Source organism: Strix uralensis, chromosome Z (genome assembly GCF_047716275.1).
Source record: "Strix uralensis isolate ZFMK-TIS-50842 chromosome Z, bStrUra1, whole genome shotgun sequence".
Classification (NCBI taxonomy): Eukaryota; Metazoa; Chordata; class Aves; order Strigiformes; family Strigidae; genus Strix; species Strix uralensis.
In genome coordinates, this window is record NC_134012.1 from 67,685,861 (window position 1) to 67,705,244 (window position 19,384).

The 19,384-nt window shown below is 40.5% G+C and overlaps 1 protein-coding gene across 1 annotated transcript; it reads left to right on the forward strand.

Moving 5' to 3' along the window:
- The first annotated feature begins 411 nt into the window (after positions 1-411).
- Positions 412-17,939, forward strand: TMEM38B (transmembrane protein 38B). The gene is made up of 6 exons (XM_074856393.1): positions 412-600; positions 6,824-6,980; positions 9,992-10,176; positions 11,244-11,331; positions 13,366-13,483; positions 15,100-17,939. Exons 1-6 carry the CDS (start codon positions 495-497, stop codon positions 15,307-15,309), a joined length of 864 nt encoding a protein of 287 aa, XP_074712494.1. The 5' UTR covers positions 412-494; the 3' UTR covers positions 15,310-17,939.
- The last annotated feature ends 1,445 nt before the right edge of the window (positions 17,940-19,384 follow it).

Below are 19,384 nucleotides of genomic sequence, written 5' to 3' on the forward strand. Positions count from 1 at the left end.
CCCGCCGGGAGGGCACCGATCCTCCCTCCCGCGGGCCTGCAAACAGTCTGACCACCGGGAACGACACGGCTGGACCCAAGGCGGTTTGGACAAAGAGCTAAACGCGAAACTTTCACAAGCTCCCCTCCGGTCTTTGCAGAGGTTATCCAGAACTGTTCACGAGTAGGGAAGGTGGCTGGAACAGCCCTTGAGGGCCTGGGGAGGGCCTGACTGGGCTCAGCCGGACTAGCGGAGCCAGGCAGCGCACAAGGACAAGCACACCGAGCCCTGCGAGCGACAGCCGCCAGGAGGAACAGCTCCATGCCGCCACCTGAAGAGCGCCTGCCACACCACCGTCTTTACCGGCCCGCGACAGCCCCAACGGAGCCGACCGCCCCGCCCCGCCCCTCCCCGCCGCTGACGGCGGCCGGCAGGGGCCAAACTTCCGCTGGAGCGGCCGCTGTCGGCGCGCTGGGCAGAAGTTCTCCGGTCCTCTGTCCCGCCGCCGCCCGGCCATGGAGTTATGGCAGGTGCCGCTGCTCTTCTCGCGCTTGCCTATGTTCCCCTTCTTCGACCTGGCGCACTATGTGGCCTCCGTCATGGCGCTAAAGGAGCAGCGGGGTGAGCGGGGTCGGTTGGCGCGGCGGGACAGAGCCCCTCCCCTTGTTCCCCTGTCGCCCCCCATGTTTCCCCGTCCGCCTCACCGTGTCTCCCGTCCCCCGGCCGGGCCAGGCCAGAGGCAGGAGCCGGGGAGCCCCCTGGCGCCGGCCGCCCCCGCCTCAGCCCCGGCTGGGCAAGGGTGGCCGCCGGGCAAGATGGCGGGGGGTGCCTGAGGGGAGCCGGAGTGCCCGGAGCGGGGCTGCCCGCTGAAGCGCGCCTGGGCCGGGGGGTGCCGGGCGGTGGCCGGGGTGATCAGCGTTTGCCCGGGCTTTGCCGCTGGGTCTCTGTGGGAGCTGCAGGTGCCTCGCCCAGGGTGGGGTGTTAGAGCACCTCAGGGGTCGTTTCCCTCGAGGCCTGCCCAGCCTGCAAAATGCTAGAAAGTGGTGGGGGTATTTTGGTTTTTTTCCTCACTACTTTCGTATTTTGTTTTTAATGACAGTGAATGGCTAAACCTCAGTTCCAGTGCGTACTCCCACCAAATCTCAGGTGGCATGTGTTTCGTTTGGTGTAGCGAGAGGTTTGCCAGCGCTCCTCATGGCTTCTAAAGCGAGAGCCCCCTGATCATAAGTTCCAGCTTTTACACCGAAGCATTGTGTAGACCTGCTGTTGGGGGCTCGGCTGGCATCTCTGGCCCTGCCGGGTGCTGTTCTCACATCAAAATCCAGATGTTCTTTGTTAGTCCATAAGTATGCAAGTAAATTTGTCTCCACTCTTCATTAGTCCGTCTGTCAGTAAATAATGTCTAATTGACTGCAGAAACCACAGAGGAAGCACCCAGCCGAACTTTTTCTGCTTTCTCAGAACTAGAGGCACTGGTGAAATCAACCAGGAGTCTTGTTGAAAACCTTTCTGGAGTTTTAAGATTTTAAAAGTCCCAAGAATAAAAGGCCCGAACTCTCTGAAGTTGGGTTTATGCATGCAAAGAAGGAATGCAGATCACAGGCTGATGACTTGCTGTCAGGTATTACATCTGAGAGGTGAGAGGAGAGCTGTTCAACTCATGGGTTTATATCTTTCACACATCCTACATATGCAGGAAGGTGTTAAGGCAATTCTGTCTTCTAGGAAACACAGCTTGGGAATCTAATGGGCAGGTTGTGTGCTAGTGACTTTTCATGTTGTACCCACAGATCGTAAAATTAAATTAGGAAAGTTTTTCACTCCCAGTAACAGGATTCTGGATTTTGTATGAGTGCATATAATGACACTTGAATCTCTGCGTGCTCTTTTCCAGAAAATCTTTTGCATTATGGTTGTTAACCCCAAGCCTAGTTTTTAGTTGTCACAAATGTAGAGACTAGCCTTGTTTTAATGTTTAGAATAACTACATGTGGTGTGGCTTTGGACTGTAACAGTAACTGTGCATCCCAGCTCATAACTGTGTAGGAAACTAAGATGACTTTCAGGATTATCATGCAGATTTGGGAGATTCTGCTTGCTTCAGATTTTTAAGGCTCTGTGCTGTTTGTTTTGTGAGAGCTTGTTCTTTAGTGCTTTCATAAATGTGTCAAGGTGAATTTTTACTTCCTGCTGAGTAAGTGCACTTAGCAGACTGTGAACACTGATATAAAATGATTATGTGGGCTACTGTCTTCACCAAATTTTGTTACTACTGCTAAAATTGTTTCTGGGTGCTGACTTGTGGCATTGTGTAATATAACTGTTCCATTCAAAAAGGGACTTTCTGTCTAAAGGTATTTGACATTATCAAGCACTGCCTTGATGTGGAATGGACACACTTAAAGATCAGGATGAGAGGAGTCTCTGGTTTGCTAACGTCAGCATAGCTTTAGTGGGACAACACTTCTGGACAGTAGAAGTGTGCTGTCAGAAGTCTGGACAGATCCATGCTGATAAATTTTTTTCTTTTTGGCTTAATAACTGTAAAGTTCAGAACTTTTGAGTATCCTCTAATACTTTGAATTAATAAGTGTAATTCAGATGACTGCATGCTGGTCTGTTGCTCACTTGCAAGCAGTTTGAACTGAATATTAAATCATAACAGAAAAAGCAGTCATTATGAAATACTCAGGATGGATATACTATCCTTGATTAATATTCTCTAGGCATTACTATATATTCTTTTTGGAAACTTAGAACAGTAGCTATATTTCACAGTGTAACTGAGTAACTTCAAGTGGCTGGTGGTATAAGAAGTATGTGGTCAAGCCAGAGCCATGTTTGGTTTATCCTGGCTCACTGTCTCACTAAAATACCACCCCCCCCCCCCGACTGCTTAAAATCAGATTCAGTGTGGGTATTTGTATCATGGATGGGTACACACTAACTGGGACTTTTCCAGTCCTTCTAGCTAGATTTTCTGGCTCATTTGTGAGTGCTGACGCACTACAGCAGTGACAACCAACTTGTTGCTTTCCGTGTGTTTTAACCGAAGAGTTCTTGGGTAGTGTGCTTAGGATTGCTTAGGAGTTGCTCATTTGTAACTTCAGTCAGTTGTAGATCTGGCAATTTTCTTTTTTGGGGATGGAGGGACAGAAAAAGGTATTGAGGTTGAGGATGTGTCAAACTGGGGAGGAATATGCTGGTTTTGTTCTTGCAAGTTTTCTGTGACATGATTCTGGTGATTTGAAGAGAATTAGTTTTTTAGACATAGTTTTGCTAAATTAAATCTGACTCTAAATCCTTTAGCTTAATTGATATTATTATATATAGTTGAATAGGGGTGCTATAAAAACTTCTACAAGTCCTTCTGGTTTGCTCTTTAGATGTGCATGTGGTATGTATTGCTGATTGTCTATTTGGAACATGTTGGAAAGGTTAAATCAGATCTTATCCTACTGATAGAAATAGTTTGCTGCAAGGTTTTTTTAATTACTGTGGTCTAGAAACAACATTTAAAACTGTGTTCAACAGTAGTCCTTGCATTTTGAAACCTTATCTTTACATTCTAAAACATACCATTTGTAGGACTAGTGGCCTTTTGGCAGATCATATTTTGCATGGTTGTATGATGCCTCATTAGTTTTACAGGGTGCATCAGAGGACAAATATAAGTGACCGCTTGTTGAAAAACATGTGACTCGCTTAAAATTGAGTTTGTTTTCTGAAAGGTTACATCCAAGTCATAATTTAGGTAGCAACAGTAAGATGAGCTTTAAATTAGTATCAGCATTTTTTTCTTCTTTGCCTTCTATGTTGGGTATATTCCTTGTTAGGAAACAGCTGTGAATTGTTAAATACTGGTGTTTCAGCCAAGAAAATTCTAACATTGACCAACAAAAATCTTGAAATCTGGTGGAGTTTCCAGGCTCTTGTCCTTTTACACATAGTAGCTTAATGAAGAAATTTACATGCTTTGTTTTGGAGCTTGGTCATAGAGGGCAATTTGGTAATAATAATAGTAATTTCTATATATGTCCTCAAAACTGGAAACCACTTGCTGCTAGCTGTGGGGGAAAGGAAGAGTGGAGAAGTGGTGACTGCTGAAAGGCAGCTGAGTGGATTTGAAAAGAGAACAGATAGCGAACTAATTTTAAGGTAACTCCAACATTTCATTGAATTTTTTTTTTTTTTTTTAATCTAGCCTTTGATATAGGAAGTAAAAAATTGTGAACATATTTTCACAGAATATGTAGGAGAGAAAGCAAGTTGAACTAGAAACTGTCAAATGTACAATAGAAATCAATTTAAACCTTTTCAAACTTGATACATGAGAATCTTCCATTTTTTCCTTAAAACTAGTTGTTACATTGTTTCATTAATTGCAGTCAATGTCCATGTGCATGAAAAATACAATACAGTGTGTTAGATTCAAAAACACAGCACCTGGAATGGTTTCCTTTCATTATGTTAGCAAACTGACTGAACACCTGCTGAAGTGAAGCAGCTCTCAGGTAGCTCTCAGTCATGCTGCATTTTGTGGGGAGGGAGGAGATAGTTCAGTATTCTAATGAAGGCTGCCAGTAAGATGTTAAGATGATTACTTCTCTGCTAATGCAAGGTGAGAAGCTTCATGCTAATGAAAGAGAGGTTGATGCACACCCACCTAACAATGGATGTCTGAAGTGTAAGATTTTTTTTTTTTAAACCTGATCTGGAAGTTGACAGTTCTTGGATGTGGAACCTCCTGTTGTGGTCTGGTTACCAGTCTCACTCCAAGACCAGATTACTGTGCAGATTACATCCTGTATTACATCTGTCCAGAAGTTAAAGCTGGGGCATAACACAAGTGCTGATGTATTAGCAGTACTCCCCAGTTCCAGCACGTTTCCTTGTGACTTGTGATTTACACTGGCTGCCTGTTAGCTGGGTTTTCTCACTGTCTTGTAAAGTTTGGGATGTTTCTTCTCTGTATGGTCACTTTGTGCTATAATACCAGAGCAGCATTTAGTGGAGTTACTCAACAGAAAGAGTACTGCTGAATGTGGGAGTAGGATATTCTCTTGTTGTGAGAAAGGGAATTCAGTCCTTTCATGCTAAACTAGGTATATAGTAGTACTTGTAATGCAGCTGTGTCATCAAACAAGAGAACAATTAGATATGAGAAGGAAGCTACTGTAGTTATTTTGGACCAGTGAGTGTCTACTTAATATATTCTTGCATTTTTTTCCTGAATGCAATGGCTGTCAGCATTTTTAGATTATTTTTTTTTTAAATTGAGGAAACCTCAACATAGTAAGTACAGACCATTAATATTCTGCAGGTGTTTTACCCTTTTCAAATATGCTGGTGAAGATAGGTCCACATTCAGTTATATGGGATCTGGATGTAACGGCCCACTTTATATTCTTACTTTTGCTGTTAAGTAACATTAGCAGGCTTTACAATTTTCTCCTGTTAATTTTATGCACACGAACATAATAGATAGCTACTTTGGAGAAATGGTGATACGCAATAACAAAGCTGAGCATAACCAACTTAGAGCACCAGGTACTGCAGCATGGAAAATAAATTATGCAATAGTTTTTTAAAAAAAAAGAGGTATTATTTTATATTGAGATATTCTGTAATACTTAGGCGTGCTCGTTTTATAAATCGGCAGTTACATAGGAGTTTATGTAGTGCTGCAATATGTGATAGCTGTGCCAGCACTAAAACTTGAACAATCTTGTTAATACTTTTGTTTGAAGTGAATTGTATTGAGAGTGCTGTATTCTCTTTGATAGGTTTGAGCTTCTCATTTTGAGTAAGAAGCTGCTTTTCCCACAGAAATGCCTGAAAAACCAAAAGCTTCCCCTCTGAATTGGGAACATACATCACATTTCATTTTGGGGCAGACAGTAGGTTTCATCTTTGCTTTTGTGAATTCAGCCTTTGGACTATGGTTCAGGCAACCAGAACTCTGGTTCAGGCAAACAGAACTCTGCACCTGTGTAAAGGGGAAGTTTTGGCAACACTGGACTTTTGAAGTGGAAGGAAATAGTCAAAGCAACTACTTGAGGATATTTCTGGCTTTGATAAAGCATCGTTTCCCCCTGAAATTGGTTAAGGCTTCCCATTACCTCTAGCATAATCTTTTAATATTGAACACTCTTTAGGCGTAGTTCAACTGCAATTTAAAAGGGATAAATAATTTTAAAGATAACAAAATAAACCAAACTGCGAATCTACGTTTATTATTATGGCTTCAGATAACCTTTTTTCTCTGTTCAGGATTGCAGGTGAAACTTTAATAATTGTTTTGGATACTGCTGTCATTTTGGTCAGCAAACACAGTTAGCAGGGCGTTATAAAGAAAAAGGAAAACAGTGACCTTGAATTCACGAACACGCAAAAGCAGAAATGGAATTTGTAGAATAACCCCCTAAAAGTTACCAATACCAATCCTGTCTAGGTCAGCAAAGCAACTTGCGTATTTTTAATACAAATTTGAAAACAACTGTATATCTATGCCAGATTATTAACAATGAGACCTCTCAGCCATGCTCTGAAAGCTTTTTCTTCTTGGTAGCCAAATAGTTATGATAAACCAACCCACAGAAGATGTTCAGAGAACACAGTGTCAGTCTTTCACTTTTATTTAGATAGCATATGCTTAAGTCAGTGTACTCTGAAGTTTGTATTTCTGAAGACTTTTCTGGTGAAAACCTACAGATTTCTGCAGGATTTTTCATTACCTAACAGAACAATGTTGGACTGCATGATTTGAAAAATACTGAGTTTTAAACATGATGTGATTCTCAAATGTTTATTTCTGTTTATGCATCTTTTCCCTTTGTTTCAGGAGCTGTGGAAGTGTCAGTCCGAAGTCCAGTTGCCTGCTGGTTTAGTGCTATGCTTTATTGCTTTGGTGGTTCAGTTTTGTCTTCGTTGATGCTTGCAGAACCTCCAGTAGCATTTCTGGCAAAGGGCGCAAATATACTACTGGCATCTTCAGTCTGGTAAGCAGCTGCAATTGAGTTAATGAGTAGTATTGGTTCTGAGGAAGCTATACTTTGTAAACTCGTATTATACCCTCAAGCTTCCATGTAAATCAGAAGCTTAACTTAAAAATGTTACGGGTTTGGATGCTGTCTCTTCATCTAGAAAGTCACTGCAGCAAAATAGCTGTACGATCCTGTTCTATAGGAGTAAAATGCTCCTAAGACAGCAACTCTTACAGGCTGTTGTATAATATAATGCTCAGTCACTAAACTAGACTTACCTTAGATTTTTATAGTATTCCTGGTCAAACAGATGAAAACATTATTTTGGAATAAAGTGGACTTCAGTTACTGCTTTTCTGGATATAGGTAAGATGCAAACACAGCCTGGTTTTTCAGCAGTAGCTCTTGAAGACCAGAACCTGGCTGATATAAAAATTTTGAACGTTTTGTAACTGATTATCTAAGACACAGATCATCTTTACTCTCCTCTAGTTTCTGCTTCCTCACATAGTTTTTTTTTCTTTTTTTTTGCCCTTTCCCAAATGGATGGGCATTGTAGTGGAAAACACTTGAGAGCTGAATGGGAAATCAGGTATGTGAACAAGGCAGCAATTTGGCCTGTTTTAGAATTCAAAAAAAGCACTGAAATTATTTTCATATAAAGGTGGCCTTCCAGTGGAGTTAATTTGTTCCAGAAAGTGATCTTTGAAGAAACCCTCAAACTTCACAAACTTTGTGAGCGGCAGTGGGTTTTTGAACTTTAAAATCTCAGTTCCTATCTTAGAAAAGTGTTATCTGCTTGACATCTTTAGTATCTGTTCCTTGTAGCCCCTTAGGCTTTCTAATTGCAAATTCATTAAAATGAAAGTAAGTGTTTCTATCTGTCTATGTATATCTATATATTAGTCTTCTGGTCGTCATGTTGCAATGGAAGGTGATAGATTTCATTTAGGCAAATCGGTGAAATTAATAATGTGTAATAAATAGTGAAGTGTTAACAAAGCTTATAGAATCTGCTTATAGTTCATATTAGTCTGATGTGGGCGATGTGTCTGCTTGTTTTAATAAATGACATGAGTTAGGAGTATACGTAAACAGAACGTGATTTCTGTTGAATTTATGGTCAAATGTGATTTGCTGTGCACAAATAAAATGAGGTTTTAATGAAGAGCTATGAAAGTTATGAAACCTTTTAAGCTTCTAATTTTACAAAGTCCTCTCTTCATGAGTATAATGGCTTTAATTCTTGGTCCCGGCTTATTTGAAACAAAGCCATACATAGAACTGGAAAATAAAAGGGATTGTGCTATGCTTGAGAAATGCTCCTAGATAGTCTGTAGGACAGCGACATCTACTGTTAGCACGTGTTGCTAGCAGAAATTACGGACAAAATGCCGTGGTGGGACTGCAATGCTAGGTTCCATCCAGTTACCTGTGCTTCAGGGTCCTAAAACCACATTCTGTGATTGTAAATTAATTCTGGTTAGTGTTGTCTGTTGAGTACGTATCTTAAATGCCTATTTGCAGTAGCCATTAAAATACATGTTTGCTATAAATTTTTGACTTCATATCAATTGAAACTTGGTTACATACAAAGGCAATTGACTTTACAATAGGAGAAAAAGGGAGACTATAAGTAGATCAAAAGTAAAGCTAAACTGAACACCAGAGCTGTAGTTAGCTATTAATGTAAATTCTACTAATTTTCTTATATGTGAGAAATAGGCTATTGCATGTTCCATGGTGGGAGGTCTTGAAGAGAAGAAGCTTTAGAAGTTTGCAGTGGTGAGATACTATAACCATCGCAGAAAAAGAAAATATTTAACTAGGACAGGTCTTCAGCTTAACTTTACCTTTCTGGGGAGGAAGCTTCCTGGCATTTTGCTGTAAACCCCAAACCCTGAGTGCTGTCCTGATTTCTAATCTCATGAAGCATGACTCTTAGTTGTTCTGTCTGCTGGTAGTTCTAATGAAGTAAACTAGATACAAGAGGTGCATTTCTGCATTGCAGGCAGAGTAAACAGGAGAAAGATATAGCCTTAGAAATTCTTGGTAGAAAGGATGGAGCTCAGAAGCCTAAACCAACAGGCAAGTATCTTTTTTTTTTTTTTTTTTTTTAGAAAATGAAAAAGTACCCTTCCCATCACTTAAAGGCTTTGTCTGCTTGTTACTCTCTTATTACTGTGCTGAAGTAATCTAGATGCTTAATCTTGATTAATTTTTCGAGACCTTGAATGTCTCTGTAAGAACTGAATCTTGTTTATGATTGAAGAATTACAATAAAGCACCACATAATCTAATCTTTCAAAATTTACTGTCAGTTTAGGATTTCATTGTTAGCCATCTTTAACTTTGTTTTTACAGCAATTGATAAAAGGTTGTGAGTCCTGTGCTTTCAATGCTTTGAAAAAATAAATGTGCTTGCAATTGGCAAGCTGGAAAAGCTAGAATTAGTGGTTACTAAGATGAGAAATCTGTTTGAAAATAGCTGTGCATTTCATCTGGCATGACACCAACTAGTGGAGGCATTCTTGCTGAAGTTATATAATTCCATGTACCTATCAATATGAAAGCATGGTGTCAGCATGTAATTTACCACCCTGTTGTAATCCTGTTAAAAAAAAGTCAAAAAACCCAATGAAACAAAAAACCCACAGAAAAACCAAACCACACACAGTCAGTCAGACACTAATTTAATAATTTGAATTGTAAAAACATGATATATAAGCTACAGAACAGTAAAATTTAAAGCTGTTTCTCATGTACTTTAATGGATTCTTCTCTGGGACAATGAAGCAGTAAAAACAATTTCAAATAATGTTTGATGATTTTGGTACAAGAGCTCAAGCATGCTCAAAAGTATTTCAGATTTGTTCTAATGTGTCTACCACACAAGACAGTGAGTTATCAGTAGTATATCATGCTTTGCTAGTCATATTCCAGAAGTATCTCTGAAGGCTATTAGAAAGTGAATTCCTTAGCAAAAACTTTTGAATGCTGCTAATTAGTTTTCTCATGATTTTCAGGTATCTTGTGTTTTACTGCCCACAAGACATATTCTACCGGTGCTTTGCCTTTCTGCCTCTTCGGCTTCTGGTTGCAGGCATGAAAGAAGTGACTAGGACTTGGAAGATAACAGCTGGCATTGAACATGCAGACAGTCACTTCAAAGATGCCTGGCTTGTCATGGTAGCTGTGGGCTGGGCCAGAGGTAACACGCATAACATCTTGTTCTGATGCATTGTGATGTTTTGGAGTGGTATTTAAATGGCTAGTCCTTCAGTGTAATTGTACCACCGTTCCTTGCTGTGCTGGATATGGTAGTCCTAATACAGTCTGTTGTCTCCTCAAGCAAAAAGGCTGTGCAGCAGTTTTTCTGCCTGGATTAAGGATGACACTGAATGACTCTGAAGGAAGTTCATCTTATCCCTTCAGAAGGTCTTGTGATGACTGGTAGGGTGTGCAGTTGATGGCAATAAAGAAATAAATCTTCCATGTAGCTTCAGTGCTATTACTAAACTTTCCAACATCATATTTCCTCAGAGCTGTTTTTCTTGGATGTGGCTGAAGAAGAGAACTTGTTTTCTTAGCTTTTTGCACTGTAACTATTAGCTGATTTTAAACACAGGAATGAACCTTCTGGCCTGCCTGCTGTTTGGCATACAACTCTGGAAGCTACCTTCCTAGAGCTGTTTTTGTAGTCGCAATGTTAGAACCACTTAAGGAAGTAGTGCAGCTCTTGTTTCTGTTTTCTTGATTCTGTTCTGCTTTGGAAAATAACATGTTAATGTGATGATCTAACATATTCTTTTCTCAGATTATAATACAGATCAATCTCATTGACCAGAGTGTCTTAACACCTCCTCACATCTTGTATGCTTTTAATGTGAAATACATACCCGCTTTTCTTGCAGAGCGTCCTCATAGTTGTAGAGGCGTTCTCTGTACTTACATGATGATGTGAAGAATGGAACAATGTAAGCCTCTCTGGAGATTTACTTTGGCAGTTCAGGCATTTGTTTGTAGTGATGAGTGCATCAGTTCAGATGCTATCACATAAAGGTAAACCTGAGGTTCTTGCTAAGCAGCTAAACCTCTGAGGTTTCATGTCGGTCGCTCAAGTCATACACATATAAAAGATTGGATTAGTCTCTTTAAGTCTGAGCTTTGGGTGCCACATTTGGCATCTGGTGTAACGAGGTTTGCTGGGAGCAATAACAGTTTGTGGAGTAGTTGTAGCAGTCAGTGGAGGCTTACAGTAAATCTCTGCAATTTCAGGAGCTGGTGGTGGCCTAATTTCCAACTTTGAGCAGCTAGTGAGAGGAGTGTGGAAACCTGAAACCAATGAACTACTGAAAATGTCCTAGTAAGTTTTTAAAAAAGACTGCAAGGTGTTAACTGTTGTTTTGCTAACTCCTTGTGCTGACACCCACTTTTAGCGTTTCATATTTGAAAAAAAAAAGCAGTAGGACATGTTTATACACACCAAAACATGTGGTACCTTGTGAAAAACTGGTTGATGATCTTCAGTAATTTTAGCAGATGTTTTCATCATTTTAGGTTCACAGCACAAGAACACCAAATGGGCAGCTGAGTCAACAAAAATTATTTGACAGAAAGCAGTATTGAGTCAGTAGGAAGTTGCTGGAAAGCAGTTTTGACTCAATTTGTTTTACAGGGACATGGTTTTCTATCCAAAATGAAAGGACAGTGGTACCAGAAGTATACACATGGAGTCTGCATGTTCTGAGCATCACTAAGATGGCTTCCTTTGAGCATTGTCACTCTTACTTTCTCTGCTGGTGCTGTTTTCCTCCATAGATATCAATTATTTGAGAAGGTGCAAACTGGTTATTCAATAAAGCACAAATGTACTGCAAGATAGGAAATATTACTTCTCTTGCAGAAGCAAAGAATGGGAATATTACATGGCTCCCGGTTTATTGAGACAAGCTAGAAATCCACAAGCTATTATTGTAAGTCAGGATAAGCTTACTGTGGTAATTTCCTAAAATTCATTTGTGTTTCCCATGTTACTCTCGGGTCCTTAGAAATATGTGTATATTTTTTAAAAAAAAGTTATTTTGCTTTTCTGCAGCCACTCTTAGCAACAGAATAACAGAAGAGAAATTTGTAGCCTTTCCTTTGGCAATATTTCAACTTTTTATGGCTTATGTTAGTTGTTGGCTTTTTCTGAAATTCCAGGTATTTAGAATTTATATCCCTCTGTCAGTGCCTAAGTGACAGTCTTGAAAGCAAAATTCCATAAAGAAGAAGTCACTGTCAGTAGTAGCACTGTAAACCCAAATAACACTGTACTTAGAGGTGCAAGACTAGAGCAATGCTTACTGACTATGGCAGTGCTTGCATATATTCTCCTTCTCCATGGTGGATGTGGCTCAAGTAACTCAAAAAAGATTTTGAAAATTTTGTTTAATATATAAAGGTTAAGAATATTAAACAGAAGTAGGTTACAAAAATTAAATGGATAAAACATTCTGCAAATGGATGAGATGCATTTATACACACAGTTGTGTTTTGGACTTCCTGAGCAGGAAGTTGATGCAATAAATTTCTCAGTTACTGAAGAGACAGTGAAGAATGTGTCTACATTAGATGCTCTGTGATAACAGGAATGTCACCTGTACACGTCACATATAGATGCAGATGAAGAAATGCACATGATTTTTCTGCCACTATATTAGTGCTCTCTCTTCAGACGGCTTTAGATAATTGACCAAAGTTCTCCTGTTTTCTGACTGCATATCCAGCAAGGAATTTACCACCACAATGAAGATAGCTAGAGGGTGTAAATCTTTGCATGTCTCAAGTCAACATAGCTATGTTGGCAAAACCTGGTAACACAGGCTTGGCTCAAGTCAAGTATACGGTGACTATAACCCTGGAACTGCTGGAGTGTCACAGTGAACAGAGACTTGGACTATGTTGTTCTTCAACACCTTAAGCAACTCCTTGGAGTGAGTAACACCTGGATTACAGGAGAGGAACCTATTTTTAAGTCTAGTCCAGGTAGTGCAAGCTATGTGATTTAACTCTTCAATAAGATACATTGGGAGAGGAAGAAGGGGAGCAAGCTGATGTATAGAGTCTGAACAGGGGCATTGATTTGAGGAGGATTTGTCAAATACAAGTTTCCTGGGTGTGTAAAGTAGTGCTGAACTTGATGCTTGTCTATATTATGGACAGAAAACGTAGTATGTAAAGTGAAAGTCTTAGTTTAATTATAGCTAAGTTTTGGACCTTGTCACTGGTACCACAAATTTTCATTAGTTCTGTTCGGAAATAATTCTTTTGCACACTAAGAACATTTATTGCTTTCCAGGCGATGGCAGCTTTTACTGTAGAGTAGAGAAATTAACGTTGTTTGTTTGATTTCCAGCCCTGTGAAGGTAACTTTGGTAGGAGCAGTTCTTTTCACCTTGCAACGCAGCCAGTACTTTCCATTAGCAAGACACAACCTTGTGTTTTTATACACCGTCTTTCTTGTTGTCTCCAAGGTAAGAATATGAAAGTGTTGTAAATAACTGAATAACAGGAAGTATTTTATTCCATTATTTCAGAGCAAAAAATATGCTCTCAAACATCCTACCACAAGTTAGAGTGCATGCTTCTGGATGGGAAGGCCAGCTCCTACTGAAATCTTAAACCTGTATTTAGTCTTCTATACTATAATAGAAGACCTACTCTGTTACTGATACTGTTCAATGGCGGGGGGGGGGGGGGGGCGGGGAAGGAAAAAAAATCAGGAATTTTGGCACCCAACAGTTGATATGCCAGGCTTGTATGTCCATAATCTCAGACAAAGCTTGCAGAAAGAAGCTCTCCTGTTCTCTGCCTTTTGCTAGCTGCTTAATGCCTTCTTTGTACCTGTGCAGTCATCTGTGGGTTTGCAAAACAAGCCAATTAGGTTCTCATCTAGCTTAAAGTGTTCGCAGCCTAAGTATTTAGGTGGGAAGAGAAAGTGTATCAAAACCACTTTGAAGTAGCTATAACTACTTTTATAATAAAATACATACTACTTCTCTATTGAATCCTTTAATCCCTCCAGTTTTGTTAATTTCCAGGATGATGCCTGTCTTCAGGGTTATTAGCTAATAAGAAAGTGTAGTCTCTGTGGTAGCAAAAGTCTGGTGATTTTAAGAGCTTCAGAGCTGTGGTTGAACAGACTAGAGACTGCCTTAAAGTTCCCATTGTCCTTTCTGTGAAGTAGCTGACAAGTTTAATTCTAGAGAAGCTGCTTTAGGGAGCCAAGACTTCAAGCTGATGCTCATGATTCTGTGCTTAAACCAATAAAGACATTGTTGAACTGGGAATACTGGGAATGGAGAAGGAAAGGAAAATGTTATTCTGGAAGTGGGAAATTACAGCTGTGTTCAGAAGCTGGCTGTCAGGCTGCACTGAAGTGAGTAAGTTCTTGAGCTGATGATCATACTGACAATCAGGAACTTGAGGATCTCCTTAACTCATAAAGCAACAGTTGTGGATTTGGCATAGTCCTGTATTAGTGCAGTGTTTTAGAAATTTTTCATGTCTCTGAAAAGTGTAGAAACTGTGCAATATAAACTTGTCCAGTACCTAGATCTACAAAACAGTTTTTTTCTATCCTGATTTCAAGTTATGTATTCTAATGAATTTCTGCCTAAATCTCTCAGCTTTATGGAATGAATATGGCTGTCTGGAATTCTAACTGAAGTCTGGCTGTGCATATATAACTTAGGTGCTTACACATTGCATTCTTTCAATTTAAATGGAAGTAGCCACTCTGTTTACAGTTTCTCAGTTTGAACAAGGTTACAAAACTTACACATAAAAGTTGCTCTTCACCTTAGTTGTATGACATGAAATGTTGTTTACTCTTAGGATTATTTTAGTAAACTTAAACAGAAAGCTCTTTGTGCACATCATTTGTGTATAGCTGTGTGAAGAGTGTAGGTCAGAAAGCAAAGCATTCTTTGATCAATTGAAGCTAAAGTGAACATATTTCTGTTCTTGGTGGCATGGCCTCGTGCTTGTGTAGAAAATTAGAAATGCCATACATGCAGCTTTGAACTTGTTTTCAATTGCTGTGAAGTCATTAAAACTTTTATTGTAACTTGATCCTTGTTCTTCATAGGTAACAATGATGTTGACAAGATCTGCAACTTCTCCATTTGCTCCCTTTGAAGCTGCATTAGGCCATATGTTCTTTGGCTTGCAAAAGACACCATCCAAAGTGAAGGGTGAAGGTGCTGCATCTTCTAATGGCTCTTCAGTCTGTGACCGGTCTTCTTCTGAACAGCACCAGGATGGTGTTAAGAAAAGACAGGCAAAGAAAACAGAATAAATGGCTTAAAATCCTTGATGGTCATAACCTCTGAAGATGTTTGTATTTCAGATTAGACTGGCTGAGAAATTTGTTTAAAGAAATGCATGTGAGGAGAGAACGGGGATGTATACTACTGTGTTGTTTTTGCTTTCAGAATGTGTTTTGTAAGCTACTACTCAGATGTCTAAATGCACATGTTGGATTTGTAAGTTAAAAACTACGAATTTTTATAGCAGTTACAAGTTTACTGAATTTTGTATTTATGATAACTTTAAATGCTTACATGCTAAAAAGATAGTTTCAAAATTTGACAATCAGCTTTGTTACTTTTTCTGATATATCACTTGTTTCATCTCTCTCCCCACCACCAATTCTTACGTTTTATTTGGATAGCATGGATTTGCACTGCCAAATGTTCACAGTAGTGTATCCCAAATAAGAAGGTCACCGTCTGAGTAAGGCTTAATCACATTGCACTGTAAAACCTTTAACTAGAAAAATAACTGAATTACCATTATAATTCACATTGCCCTAATCTAGACTTGTCATTTATGTAGTAAATATTTTTCTATTTTTTAAAATAAGAGTGAATTATCTGTCACTTTTAAAAATCTTTACAGTTAGAAATATTTCAATATTTTTGTTGTTGGCTTACTTTGACACTCTTGGGCCAGGCCCAAAGAGTGGTGGTGAATGGAGTTAAATTTAGTTGGTGGCTGGTCACGAGTGGTGTCCCCCAGGGCTCAGTACTGGGGCCACTCCTGTTTAACATCTTTATTAATGATCTAGATGAGGGGATCAAGTGCTCCCTCAGTAAGTTTGCAGATGACACCAAGTTGGGTGGGAGTGTTGATCGGCTCGAGGGTAGGGAGGCTCTGCAGAGAGACCTGGACAGGCTGGAGCGATGGGCTCAGGCCAACTGGAGGAGTTTCAATAAGGCCAAATGCCGGGTGCTGCACTTGGGCCACAACAAGCCCCAGCAGCGCTACAGGCTTGGGGAGGAGTGGCTGGAGAGCTGCCAGTCAGAGAGGGACCTGGGGGTGTTGACTGACAGCCGGCTGAACATGAGCCAGCAGTGTGCCCATGTGGCCAAGAAGGCCAGTGGTATCCGGGCTTGTATCAGAAATAGTGTGGCTAGCAGGACTAGCGAAGCTGGTGAAGGGTCTAGAGAATGAGTCTTATGAGGAGCAGCTGAGGAAATGGGTTGTTTAGTCTGGTGAAAAGGAGGCTCAGGGGAGACTGTATCTCTCCCTACAACTACCTGAAAGGAGGTTGTAGCGAGGTGGATGTTGGTCTCTTTTCCCAGGTAACAAGTGATAAGATGAAATGGCTTCAAGTTGCTGCAGGGGAAGTATAGATTGAGTATTAGGAAAAATCGCTTCACCAGAAGGGTTATCAAGCATTGGAACAAGCTGCCCAGGGAAGTGGTTGAGTCACCATCCCTGGAGGTATTTAAAAGACATGTAGATGTGGTGCACAGGTACATGGTTTAGTGGTGGACATGGCAGTGTTAGGTTTATGTTTGGACTCGATTTTAAAAGTCTTTTCCAACCTAAATGATTCTGTGATTCTGTACTGTCGGAAGCACTGGAACTATTTATTAGTGTTTGCTGAAATCTGCTGCTTCCTGCTCGTTGTATCTTATTTGCCCATGATGTGGAGCGGTTCTAAGTGGCATACACTTCAGAACTGAGAACTTTGATGTTTTAGATGTGTTACATTTCATAAGAATAGAATCTTTTCAAATGAATCTTTCATTGATATGCCAATTTTTAGAATAAATTAAACTGTTTTTACAGAGTTAGATTATTTGTCTTCAGAGAGTACTGCTTTGAAGAATATTCTTCAGCAAGAGGACATAGGTTAATCTTTGTGCAGGGATGCCAGGGAGAATGTGGAGGGAGATCTGATTTGAAAAGACAGAGTTCTAGATCCAGGTACATATCTAACTTTAGAAAAACTGTCACCAGTGCTGTGCTTAGAGAAAAGAAAAAATACCCAAAGAAATTTCTTGTGCCTGTCTAGATACATTGCCATGGTAGTGACCAAAACCATTGAACTCCTCAGTTTAGCATCCAACTTTATAGCAAATGTGCTATACCTTGAAAGCTAAAATGAGTATTTTCTTCAACAGAGAAAAATTAAAAAAAAAAAATTAAAAAAAGAACCCCCAACTCTTTAGACAAAATAGCGACTGTATTCCTGACATTTTACATTGAAACCCAGTCTACAGTCATAAATGCTTGGAGTATTCACTTGCCGGGTGTCTCAGTTTTTTGTAGCTTGGCATCATGGATTTATGGACAAACTTGAAGCTGCCAAATGACTCGTTAATGATCAACTAGTTATTCAGCAACACCAGCAAAAGTTTTATGTGCATGTTTTTTTAAAAAAACATCCAGAAGTTTTAAAAGGTGTAATTGCGTATACTAGATCACAAGAACCATACAGAATTGGGTTGTTGTATGGAACTATGTTGTACAAATGTGAAATGCTGGCTGATAACTGGCTACTCTTAGCCCAGATGAATGTGAAAATATGCTTAGACTAATTCTTTAACAAGTTTACAATTTGAAGGAAAATGTATGGGTTTGTATTCATTTTGGACTTAAAGATGACTATTAAAAAAAAAGTTTTTCTTGACTGAACACCTTAAGAGAAATACACATCACACTAAAACTGTGTATTGTTGTGTGACAGAACATAAGTTATGCTGAAAGAAATCCCATTGTAAGCACTATGAAAACAAACCTTCGTGTTTGAAGATATCACAGGCTTCTGAAGGATGGGTGCTCAAAAGAACAGGGGCACCTTCCACTAGACCAGGTTGCTCAAAGACCTGTCCAACCTGGCCTTGAACACTTCCAGGGAGGGGGCAGCCACAGCTGCTCTGGGCAACCTGTTCCAGTGTCTCACCACCCTCACAGTGAAGAATGTCTTCATTAATCTAAATCTACTTCCTTTCAGTTTAAAACCATTACCCCTCACCCTATCACTACACTCCCTGCTAAAGAGTTCCTCCCCATCTTTCCTGTAGGTGCCCCTTAAGTACTGGAAGGCTGCTACAAGGTCTCCCTGGAGCCTTCTCTTCCCAGGCTGAACAACCCCAACTCTCCCAGCTTGTCTTCATAGGGGAGGTACTCCAGCCCTCTGATCATCTTCATGGCCTTCCATGTCTTTCTTATGTTGAAGGTCACAGAGCTCACCACAGTACTCCCAGTGGTGTTTCACGAGAGCAGAGTAGAGGGGGAGAATCACCTCCCTTGACCTGCTGGCCACACCTGGATGCAGCCCAGGATACAGTTGGCTTTCTGGGCTGTGAGCGCACATTGCTGGCTCACAGTCAGTTTTCCATCCACTAATACCCCCAAGTCCTTCTCCACAGGGCTGCTCTCAATCCACTCCTCGCCCAGCCTGTATTTGTGCTTGGGATTGCCCTGACTCATGTACAGGACTTTGTACTTGATCTTGTTGAACTTCATGAGGTTTGCACAGGCCCACCTCTCCAGCCTGTCAAGGTCCCTCTGGATGGCATCCCCTCCCTTCAGAGCATCAACTGCAACACTCAGCTGGGTGTCATCAGCAAACTTGCTGAGGGCGCACTCAATCCCACTGTCCACTTCACTGACAAAGATGTTACACAGTGCCAGTCCCAATACTGACCCCTGAGAAACACCATTCGTCACTGCTCTCCACTTGGACATTGAGCCATTGACCTCAGCTCTTTGAGTGTGACCATCCAGCCAATTCTTTATCCACCAAGTGGTCCATCCCTCAAATCCATGTCTCTTCAATTAAGAGACAAGGATGCTATACAGAACACTGTCAAATGTTTTGCACAAATCCAGGTACATGATGTCAGTTGCTCGTCCCTTATTCAGTGATGCTGTAACCCTGTTGTAGAAGGCCACCAAGTTTGTCAGGCACAATTTTCCCTTAGTGAAGCCATGTTGGCTGTCACCAATGTCCTCCTTGTTTTTCTTGCCTTAGCATAGTTTGCAGGAGGATCTGCTCCATGACCTTGCTGGGCACAGAGGTGAGACTGACTGGCCTGTAGTTCCCTGGGTCTTCTTTTTTTTCCCTTTTTAAAAAC